The sequence below is a fragment of the Triticum dicoccoides genome, chromosome 7A (genome assembly GCF_002162155.2).
Source record: "Triticum dicoccoides isolate Atlit2015 ecotype Zavitan chromosome 7A, WEW_v2.0, whole genome shotgun sequence".
Taxonomy (NCBI): Eukaryota; Viridiplantae; Streptophyta; class Magnoliopsida; order Poales; family Poaceae; genus Triticum; species Triticum dicoccoides.
Genome location: NC_041392.1, coordinates 22,107,037 through 22,118,028, shown reverse-complemented (window position 1 = coordinate 22,118,028; position 10,992 = coordinate 22,107,037). Strand labels below are relative to the sequence as shown.

The 10,992-nt window shown below is 47.1% G+C and overlaps 2 protein-coding genes across 5 annotated transcripts; one reads left to right on the top strand and one right to left on the bottom strand.

Annotated features, from left to right (window-relative positions):
• Positions 1-3,188, top strand: LOC119330645 (growth-regulating factor 5-like). Its single transcript, XM_037603763.1, has 4 exons — positions 1-419; positions 904-1,246; positions 2,317-2,783; positions 2,887-3,188. Exons 1-4 carry the CDS (start codon positions 131-133, stop codon positions 2,892-2,894), a joined length of 1,107 nt encoding a protein of 368 aa, XP_037459660.1. The 5' UTR covers positions 1-130; the 3' UTR covers positions 2,895-3,188.
• An 805-nt stretch (positions 3,189-3,993) lies between these two features.
• LOC119328225 (cyclin-dependent kinase F-4-like) lies at positions 3,994-9,885 on the bottom strand. Of its 4 annotated transcripts, none has more exons than XM_037601239.1 (17): positions 9,777-9,885; positions 8,590-8,986; positions 8,362-8,496; positions 8,054-8,243; positions 7,885-7,963; positions 7,551-7,619; positions 7,365-7,454; positions 7,138-7,276; positions 6,403-6,505; positions 6,163-6,215; positions 6,015-6,081; positions 5,600-5,708; positions 5,449-5,514; positions 5,282-5,350; positions 5,127-5,193; positions 4,791-5,042; positions 3,994-4,674 (listed from the first exon to the last, which is right to left on the bottom strand). In XM_037601239.1, exons 4-17 carry the CDS (start codon positions 8,059-8,061, stop codon positions 4,388-4,390), a joined length of 1,458 nt encoding a protein of 485 aa, XP_037457136.1. In that variant the 5' UTR covers positions 8,062-8,243; positions 8,362-8,496; positions 8,590-8,986; positions 9,777-9,885; the 3' UTR covers positions 3,994-4,387. The 4 variants fall into 4 exon arrangements, with proteins under 4 accessions (XP_037457136.1, XP_037457135.1, XP_037457137.1 ...); XM_037601238.1 differs by lacking the exon at positions 9,777-9,885 and adding an exon at positions 9,435-9,590; XM_037601240.1 differs by lacking the exon at positions 9,777-9,885 and having other exon boundaries at positions 8,362-8,499; positions 8,590-9,590.
• Between the last annotated feature and the right edge of the window lie 1,107 nt (positions 9,886-10,992).

Genomic DNA, 10,992 nt, shown 5'->3' with positions numbered 1-10,992 from the left:
CACCAAGAACCCCCCAACCCCCACCTGACCGCCGCGCGTTCTCGCCCGCCTTGCGCCGAGAGGAGGAGCCGGGCCTGTTGTTGTTATCTTGCTCCAAGGCGGAGGCTTTAAGCTGGTTTCTTGCCGCAAGATGCTGAGCTCGTCGGCGGCGATGGGGATGGGGCTGGGCGGGTACGGCCAGCAGCAGCAGCAGCAGCAGATGCAGATGCAGATGCAGCGGGGGGCGGGGCCGGTGTTCACGCCGGCGCAGTGGGCCGAGCTGGAGCAGCAGGCGCTGATTTACAAGTACCTCATGGCGGGCGTGCCCGTGCCGCCCGATCTCCTGCTCCCCATCCGCCCCCACCCCGCCGGCGCCGGAGCCACCTTCTCCTTCGCCAACCCCGCCGCCTCGCCCTTCTACCACCACCACCACCCCTCCAGTAAGCGACCCCTCCTTCCCCCCGCTTTCCCTTCCGCTTTAGTTATTATTCGCCCGCTGTCGAGAATCTCGCGGAAGCGGATTGGATGCCTGACCTCCCCTCCCCCCTGTTGGGCACTTAAAAAAGCGCTCCTCTTTCTCGGGCGAAATGAAATGAGCGTTCTTTATGCTTAATAATGGGATCGATTTGCTCTGTCTCTGCTGATTATGTTTATGGATAGTAAACATGTCTGTGGCTGCAACTTACATGGATCTTTGCTTATATATGTGTATGTTTGGTCAAGCAAGCTAGCTGTTTGATTCTTTGCTCGTACCTGCGACCAAGGGAAAGCATCTTTGTATGGTTGGTGAGATGTTAATGTGGTTTGGTTCTGATCTGTACCTCTTGATTAGAATCAATGGATGAATGAATGGTGATGGTTGTGTGGATTAAATGTTGCTGATTCATGGATGGGGTGTTGTTGTTGTTGTTGTTGCTGTTGCAGTGAGTTACTACGCCTACTATGGCAAGAAGCTCGACCCGGAGCCGTGGCGGTGCCGCCGCACCGACGGCAAGAAGTGGAGGTGCTCCAAGGAGGCGCACCCCGACTCCAAGTACTGCGAGCGCCACATGCACCGTGGCCGCAACCGTTCAAGAAAGCCTGTGGAATCCAAGTCTGCTTCCCCTGCGCACCAGTCGCAGCAGCCCCCGTTGTCCGCCGTCACGTCCGCCACCCGCGACGCCGAGCCTCTCCCCTCCCTCCCGGCGGGGGCTAAGACCCATGGCCTGTCCCTCGGCGGGGCTGGCTCGTCGCAGATGCACGTCGACGCCTCGTCATACGGCAACAAGTATGGTTATGCTCCCATTTTGACCCTCATTCTTGATGGTGGATGCTTATTTGAAATAGGCTTGCCAGCATTGATCAGTTGATCCTATGTTTGCTGCAATAGACCTGCTCATGATATATTTGGTTGCATCCTGTAGTATTTGGGCTCATGATTCAACGATGCTTATTTTCATTGTATTACAGCTGCTCATGATATTGATTGCCATGCTTGTTTTTGTTGTACGTTAAGAGCCAAGTCTCATAATTAATAGCGCCATGATCTTCCTTATTTCTTTCTACGCTGCTAGTGCAGATATCAGCATTACCACAGCTGAGACCTTTTGTACTCACGGTTACACTTTATGGCTTGTTCTTGAGGCTGCAATCATATTATCTGTGTGATGCTTGTACCTGTAGCCCGTGCTATATTGTTGTTTTTTGTAGTGTTATTATTGTAAGAGCAACTTTCCCTGGCCTCTTGTACCCTAACTGATGCATTTATGATGTAATTAATTATAAATCTGGAGCAGCCTGTTGCCTGTACCATGTACTATACTTTTTTGGTACATAATCTCTAAAGTCTAGCTCCTTCCTTCTTGAGTAATTTGCTTTGTGGTCTTTTGCACACCATTTCGTAGCTCAACTGAATGTCTACTTTCAAATGTAGTTTTTCCCTATAATAGGCAAGCCAATGCTCTTCTGCCTTTGTATATGCTGTATGAGAAATCTTTTTGAATGATTTGCCCTTGTTTCAGAGTTTGAGAGCATTTTGCTTATGCATCTAAAAACTTTCACTGGCTCTCCTTTTCAAATTAGATAAAACACTGTGTGTAGTGTGTACCAGCTTGTTATCAGTACCTTGCCTTGCTGCGGACTAAGATGCTCTGCATTCAAGTTGTGGTCCACCCTATAAACCACTGCGGACTTGGAACTGTCTTGTGATCTTATCACCAGCACATGTTTATTGTATCTCATTTCATGCCACAAGGATCCTAATGCTAGAGCTGGACCTATCTAAATTTTTTGGTTGGTTCACCTTTTCCTTTTCTTGTAGAAACTAACAGTTTTAATGTATATTTCATGATGATGCAGATACTCCCTTGGAGCTAAATCTGACGTGGGTGAACTGAGCTTCTTCTCTGGAGCATCAGGAAACAACAACAGGGGCTTCACCATCGATTCCCCAACGGACAGCTCGTGGCACTCAATGGGATCCAGCCTGCCCCCGTACCAACTGTCGAAACCTAGAGATTCCGGCCTCATGCAAGGCGGCTTCTCGTATTCCCACTTTGAGCCGTCGCAGGAGCTTGGGCAGGTAACCATCGCCTCGCTGTCCCACTCCCAGGAGCAGGACCGCCGCTCCTTCGGTGGCGGTGGTGGTGGTGGAGGTGGAGGGGCAGGGCTCATGGGAAATGTTAAGCAGGAGAACCAGCCGCTGAGGCCCTTCTTCGACGAGTGGCCGGGGAGGCGGGACTCGTGGTCGGAGATGGACGACGAGCGCTCCAACGGCACCTCCTTCTCGACGACCCAGCTCTCGATCTCCATCCCAATGCCTCGATGTGGGTCGTCTACCTTGAGCGGCTCAAATATTTTGAATTTGCTCATCGCCTTTCCTCTTCATATCTTTTGAACTTGCTCATTGTGTTTCCTCTCCTGCTGCAGGTGATTGACGGGTGCGAGCGGCAGGTGCAGGGCGTGCACGTACCTGCGCTGTGGCCTCTCCTGGTTCTTCGTGTCCATTGTATCCGTGCTATGAACTCGGTTTAAGAGCAAAACACTTGCGCGTAGTTGTTGTTGGCGGAGATAAGAGGAACCTGTAGCTGTTTTCAAGATTCCACGTTGCGTTGTACGCTCACTCTCGGACAAGTTTGTGTGTGTTGTTGTTGCGGTAGATCATCTTGTGGAATGTATAACTGCCTATTTGTCGGTGTTGAATGAATCCGATGTTGCTTACTTGGACAAGATCTCCTGGGACGCGGTCCATGTCTTGTGTTGTGAAGCTTGCAGTAGCCCTGATTCATCTTTTTCTATTTGCATAAAGGTGTATTTTTTTGATTCAAAGTAGCTTATCAGGGGAAAGAAAATTCTCTATATACAGCTGGAATGCTTAGAGAAAGGAAGCTAGAGGAGCAAGTAGAATTGCGCGGAACAGGGTTCCCATCTTAGGGTTTAAAATCTAGATCTGTAAAAGTGTAGTGGACTGGACAAGACTCGTCTTTGGTCTAAAGAGTTTGTATGTACCATGAGGCTGCTTGGTTTGATGCATGAAGATTTTTGTTCTAGTTGCGACCGTAAACGAACCATGTGGTAAAGCGGCAAACCATGAAAATGCCAAATCTCTATTGAGTTGAAAGCTGGAAAAGAAAGAAAAATGGGCCATCACGTAGCCTCGGATAGAGCTTTTGGGGCTGAGGCCATCTGGTGAATGCAGGCGAGCGGCCAAAGGATAGATGTAGGTTTGGCAGCGGCGGACGTCGCCTCGGTCCCAAAAGGCCTACCTACTGCTGCTGCTGCTACGTAGTCAAACATTACACACATGACATAGCGCCCACAGAAATCAATCCATCACCCCTCGCGTCGCCGTCGCCGTCGCCCTCGTCGGTACTCGCAACTGGAAAAATAATACGCCATCCATGACAGGGACGCTCTCGCAGCGTCTGTCTGGCAGATAGAGTAATACCCACATGATGAGTAAATAAAATACGGACACGAAGCAGCAACCGCGTAACACCACTCAGGCAGATGCTGGACATGTCTAACCATGCGAGGTTGCGAGCAAGCAAAGCAATCATCAATAAGTTTAGTTTAACCACGACACATCGGTGGCTGCACAACGTCACATAAACGCGAGCAATCGTTGGTTTTGCACACAAATCACAAAGCATGTATCATCATCCACGTTTCCGACACTCGAAAGCCCAAAGGAAACGCAGCACTACTCTTCACTCTCCCCGCCCCTCCAAGCGACGCCAGGACCGGGGGAGACTGGCTTTTATTTTCATCACAACACGGAACGATAAAGGGAGACACAAACTTGGCAGCGGCCGCCAGGGAAGGAGGCCGCTGGATTATTGTGGTCGGTGGTGGTGGCGGTGGTGGCGTCGATGATGCGAGGGGGGCAGATGGACGGCAGGCAGGCAGGCGGGCATTGGTGGGATGGTCCTCAGCTGACGAGCTTCCTCTGGAGGAGAGCCCTCTCGCCGGGCATCCCGTAGGTGCGCCGGAAGGGGTCGTTCCGGGCGTGCCACGTGTCCCTGGGTCCCAGAGGCACGGGCCGCCTCACGGGCTCCGGTTGGTGGGCTCTGGTAGTGCCCTTCAGGTCAGCAAACCTGTCCGAAGACATGATCGGCGCCCGGTTGGTGGTGGAGGCCATCGACAGCTGGGACAGCTTCTCGGCTATGTCAGGCACGCCGCCGCGAGGGATCTGCTCCTTTGCAGCGAGGTAGTTCCCTGCACAACGGAATTCATGTGCATTAGAGACGCGCAAAATCCGGGACTTCAAACAAAACGGAGGCGCCATTCCAAGTACGGCACTACATGATTTAGGAACTAACAATAATACTCACCGTTGTTCCTCACTGGTGCTGGTGGTAGTCGGGACCAAGGCTGGTTCATTGCGTTCTCCTTCGTCAGCTTATGGTTGCCCTCTGGTTTCACCTGCTGATGATCCAGCTCTAGCTTCCTTTGCACGCCAGCTGCTCTTGCTGGGACGTTATTAGTGCCCAGGTACGAGTTATTGACTGCCGGTCTCCCGTTGGTTAAAGTCCCCACAGGGTATCTCCTAGCATTCTTCTGGTCCATAGCCCCTCTAGCCCCAACTGCAGAATCCATTATTTGAATTGCTTCAACAATGGTATTCTAATGAAAATGATACAGATGTGCATGTGAGAAAATCGACAAACCTGATGGTGGTGTTGTTGCATATCCGGTCGATCTGAAACGAAGTGAAGGGGGGATATAGAAGCATGGCTGTGACATAAACAATTCTGGTCAGGTTCACGAACCAAATCAATGCATAATCTAATGTGGCATGCAAAGACATTGGAAATATTATGACCTGAAAGAAGGGATGCTGCAAAACCTCCACTGCGGTTGGCCTTTTACGGGGGTCCCATGAGCAAAGCCACTGCAGCAAATGTAAAAGTTGAGGCTAATCATTTATCTGAACATGATCACTTCACCACTACTTTTAGGGAAGACTGGAACTGCTGATAGGATACTTACCGAAATAAGGTTCAGCGCATCTTCACTTGCTGTGGGAACCACTTCTGAAAGACTTATGCTTCCAGACTGTTGAGAATATGAAACAGCATTTAGCCATCAATGGCTCCTAATAATCTCAGAACTGGAGAGTAAGGGTATCAAAAGATCCTACCTGAGGAAACTGAAAATGGATAGATGCTGCCAGCTGCAGTCCTGCAGCCCAAGTATGCTGATTTGGTGTGCCAAGAATGCTACAGATTTTGTATATCTCGTCCGCTTCACTGAGGGACAAAGAATAAAGTTACAAAAATGCCCCCACTTGAGCAATTACTTGGAAGAACATACCACAACAGAATCACCACATCATTTTTTTCACATTATGGGGTGCTTTCTAGACTAAAAAAATGGTTTTACTTGTTAAAATGGCCGATGATGGTTATTTCATATATAATCAACAGCATCTTTGGCTAATATTTAGCTCCCAGCAACCATTAGGACCAAACTAAAAAAATTCAATTAAATTGGGCACAGCAACCAAGAGAATAGGGGAACCAAATGAGGTTCAGCAGAAAAAGGATCATGTGTACCTTGAGCCAGGGAAAAGAGGTCGGTGTGAAAAAAGCTCGGCAATAATGGCGCCCATAGCCCACATGTCTAGAAAAGCAACAGGGAATCAGCACATTGCAAATTGTAGCAATTTGCTTTCTTGTAAAGGAACAAATATTCTCTACTCACCAACTGCTGAGCTGTAAACAGAAGCTTGAAGTAGAACCTCTGGGGCACGATACCTAATTTGGCAGTAAACATTAGTATCCTTGCTTTAGTGCTGTGTATGTACTATTCCCTCCGTCCCAAAATAAGTGTCTCAACTCTCAACTTTGTACTAACTTTAGTACAAAATTGTACTAAGGTTGAGACACTTATTTTGGGATGGAGGGAGTATGATTTAAGCTGTTTAAGACTGAAGTAGCCTACCAGCGAGTTGACACATATTCTGTGTATGGTGGTTCAGAAATAATCTCACGAGCAAGCCCAAAATCAGCTACCTTGATGAGTTCCTTTGTAACTAGCAGATTTTCTGAAATAACAACAGGTCAAAAGAGCAAAAGATGATGGTTCTTGTTTACTAATGCCAATAAATAAGGTCAATTTACTAATGCCAATAAATAAGGTCAATCTGAAATCTCCAAACGGAACACAGTAGCATTTAATAAGGCTAACAAGGATTGTTGACTCCTTTTTTACTGACATGTTAGAGTCATATACAACTAGTCTTTCAAGTGTCCCTATTATGCCTAATTTTATCTGTCATTACTGCACACTTTCTGTCAAGAGCATGGGAAGGCATAATCAATAAAAAGAAGATCAATAAAACCACTCAAATTGTTTTTTAGCAGTGTTAGCCTTGTCGGTCAATGGCCGACTGGATGGTTATCCATCCACGGCTACTAGACTTGATTCTTGAGTTGTTCAAACTAAAAATTGCATGAAACCACAGCTTATGACAAGATGAAAAACAAAAGATGTTCTCAAACTGTTCTTTTTCAACCACACACAACACGAGGGATGTTTTGATACTGGTAACGCTCTTTCATATACTTCTTCAAGTATCGGTATAGGCTCTAAAACACTAGACCATATAAATAAACATAGTTCCCCAATTACAATAAACATTATTAACAATTCCAGAGTCCAGGGAATATGCCATACCAGGCTTAAGGTCCCGATGAAAGTATCCACGTTGATGCATGTGACTAAGAGCTTGAAATACTTGAAAGCACCAGTTCCGGATTTCAGTCTCAGAAAAAGGCTTTCCCTTGCTCTTCATCAGCTGATATAGATTGCATTCCTAACAACCCCACATAGAGCACATAAAACATTAGTCAACTTATACTGACTATAAAAACAAAACAAAACAAAATATCAATAGTCTGTACCATGTATTCAAAAACAAAGAACAGCATGTCATTCTCTCTTATGACCTCCTTGAGCTTCACAATGTTTGGATGGTTCATCCTTCGGAGGGACTGTTGAAGTTGAAACATACATTTAATCAAATGAAGTGAAGGAAGCCATGATGCAATATGGCTCCATGATATGTTATGTAACATAACATAAAATACCTTCACTTCACGGAGATTGATGCACTCCTCCCAAGAAAAATATTTTTTCTTCATTTTCTTGATTGCAACCTGCGAAGAACAGGCATGTGCATATATGTCAATAAGGTGAAAGAAAATCCAGGTATGGCAGTGGCAACATAAGAATATCGGCTAGTCGTGAAGATGTATCAGAGTGTAACAATACAAACTGGAAAGGAGGTGTTTCACATTATTTAGTAGAAATACAATAAACAGCCCCAAGCTTGCTAACGTCCGGCATAACAACATAAACAAAGGTTGCCACTGCAAAGAGTAATGCATAAGATGCAAATATTGGGCAAGCAGAGTGACATACCACTTCACCACTTTCCTTATTGATTGCACGCCAAACACTACCAAACGTACCGTCACCCACTTCCGTAATAATGTTATACCTGTATTGCAAATATAAGAAAAGTTAAACAAATATGTACAGTGTTGGAAGCTCATTATCATCTTACAAAAGAGGTAAAGAGTCAATTCACCTCTCCATTTTATTAGCTAGAATGCAAAGCTGTCCTTATTTTTGAACAGTCCTATAAACACAAACAAGACTCATACGCGTATTGCCGGAATGTCTTTGGAGAGTAGATCACCAAAGTCACTGCAGGCTTTTTTCAAACGTCTGTAAGCAATACCCATACTTTGTGACAAATAAACTTGAACACCTTTGCCCTGAAATTAAACAAAGTGGATTAGACCGTTGGAAGAAATGCTCATGTTCACATTCCTAATTATGCTTCATGGCTGAGTCATGCATTTTCCCGCTTAAATTCGAAACTTTCAAGCATACCTCACGTTACGCCATCAGAAGTGAAGCCTGATGAAGAACAGTGCACACTATACACACCAAAGATCAAGCCGGACAAACTGAAAACTCGCAGTGATAGGGGAGAAGAGAGCTGACAGAAGCAAAGAAAACCAGAACCTGCTGAGAGCGCTAGATGCATAAGACAGTGACAATAAAAACAGAAGTGCCATGAAAATTATTGTGCTACTGGCTTCTCGGATAAGAGCATACCTAGAGCTTGTAACCGACAAGGAGGATCTACGGGTTAGATCCCAAGTGTCCAAAGAAGTTCTGATGGTAACTTTTGCTGGCTGACCAGTGCCACGGCAAAAATTACGAAAATGTTGCCAGAGAAGAGACGCACCATGCTCGAATAGATGTGCACCGCAATCACTAGTCGGCCCTAATGTCCAGTAGCATGGGACCAGGCACGGTAGTCGCTAAGCCAGGTGTGTTCTTCAGGTGCAATTGACGAAGGAGATGACAAGGAAGTCTCCGTAAAGACAAAATCTCCAGCCAAGAACTTGCTCAAGCAGCGAGACGTGGGATACAGGGGAACTTGCATAGAGGGTGCGCTCCATATCCTTTCTGAGAATGCTAGAAACCCAGAGGCGAATGGTGTTGAAACCTGCAAGAATACATAAGTTGTTCGTAAGCAAGAGACCAATAGCTGAAAACATGTGACGAAGGGGTAACTAAATACATGGGAGCCAAACTTAGCAGACTGACACAACATGAGGCGCATGCATATCATCAAGTGTAAGAAAAGAAGTCATCCCAATGGGATGCTTCCATGATAAACAACATGTATTCAGAGAAACAATGGTATGCTGGGCTGCCTCAACAGTTTGGTCTAATCGATCCTTGCCACAACAATAGCATCGCGCCCTTTTGTGGACGCCCACCGCCACCGCCCACGGCTACACTAGAATCGTATCAATCAATCAAACATATACCACGCAAACCAGAACACGTAGCCGAATTCGACTAAATCTAGGACGGTAGTGGTGAACGCCCAGGATCACCACCAGACCCCACGATTCTTCTCCCGCGTAATTCACCGGCCAAACACGCACCGATTGCCCCCGCCAACCTCCCCGGGATTCTACCAGCAGTGCCAAAATCCCAGGCCGGCGAATCTCGCGCCGATCCGACCAAACCCTCCCCCCGGATCTCAGACCGCGACCCGCGCGAATCCCACCGGCTAAACCCGAATTCCGAATTCCGCACCCCGGCAATCGCCCAAACCCCTCCCGCGCCGCCCCTACCGTGCCCCCGCGCCTGAATCGGCCGGAATCGCGCGAGGGGACGAGAACAGAGGAGACCACGGCATGTCGGAGCGAATCACAGAACGGGGCACGGCACGGAACTGGGCGCCTCTCGGCATAACAACGCGCCGCCGCCGCCGAAGGACGCACCCGCCGCCGTGGGGGGATCCAGCGTGGGGGGAGGGGTCAACACCGCGGCAGCGCGGCGGAGGTCGCTCCTCTCCTCTCTGCTCGGTGGATTGATTTTTCTCCTCTGCCCCTCTCTCTCTCTCTCTCTCTCTCTCTCTGCCTGTTCCTCTTCCTCCCGTTATTTATCCCGTCGGTGGGTCCGACGTGGCGGCCGCCCTTTTACACCCTGGCCCCTGAGAAGCTCTGGTTTCGCATAACGGGGCTCCCTTCCCTTCCCTTCCCTTCCACGTGCCCGCCTGCGATATTTTCTACTCGGGCTTTCAAGGAAGGAAAGCTCCGTTGTTTGTTTATTTATTTATTCTCAAGTGGCCAGTAACTTTCTTTTTTTTTTTTGCGGGTGAAGTGGCCAGTAACTTTCTAGCTAGGTTAGCAATAAGATCGGATTAGATTTACCTAGATTTGGCATATATCCTTGCCCTGGAGAAACGGTAATCATTCGTAGGATTCCAAAAACATAATAATAACAAAGGAAAGAAAAGAAGCCAAGTTTGCAACGGCATTCCCGCTTCATCATTGTTCTAGGGTTGTGTTTGCACCGTCCAAGGAATTCGAGTGGACGGAAATTTTGACTTCATGTAGTGGAAATGAGTTGTCGTGGAGAATCACGGCGACTTTACTGTATGTAAAACCTACGAACCAAACAACCCCGTCTATAAAGCAGGATTTCCGACCTCCGGTTTTCTAAGAATTCCTTTTATGGTGGGAAAATTCTAAGAAGAACATACTCCCTGGTTTGAATATGAAGGAAGGTCGTGTAGTTGTTTGTCCCGTTATCAACGCATTATTAATTAGAATGACGCATCTCACTTAAGAGCGGCGTATAAACCTCTGGGGGAGAGACACAAGATGCCTTTGCCTTAGCCTCCCTCACACCTGCAATTGCATTCCCACTTCACCGTTTTTGGATCGTGTTTGCTCATGCAATGAGTTTGAGTGGATGGAAATTTTGAGTTTGTATTGTGTATAAATGAATTATCATTTTCCGTAGAAATTTGACCATAACCGAGTAAACAAATGCATAAAGAAAGGCCGCACTTTTGTTTTTCGAACCATGCAAGAGTAAAAAAATAATTATACCAAAATCAAAACTGTACAGGAGCTGCAGAGACTGGTGGAATATGAAGGAAGGTCGTGTAGTTGTTTGTCCCGTTATCAACGCATTATTAATTAGAATGAC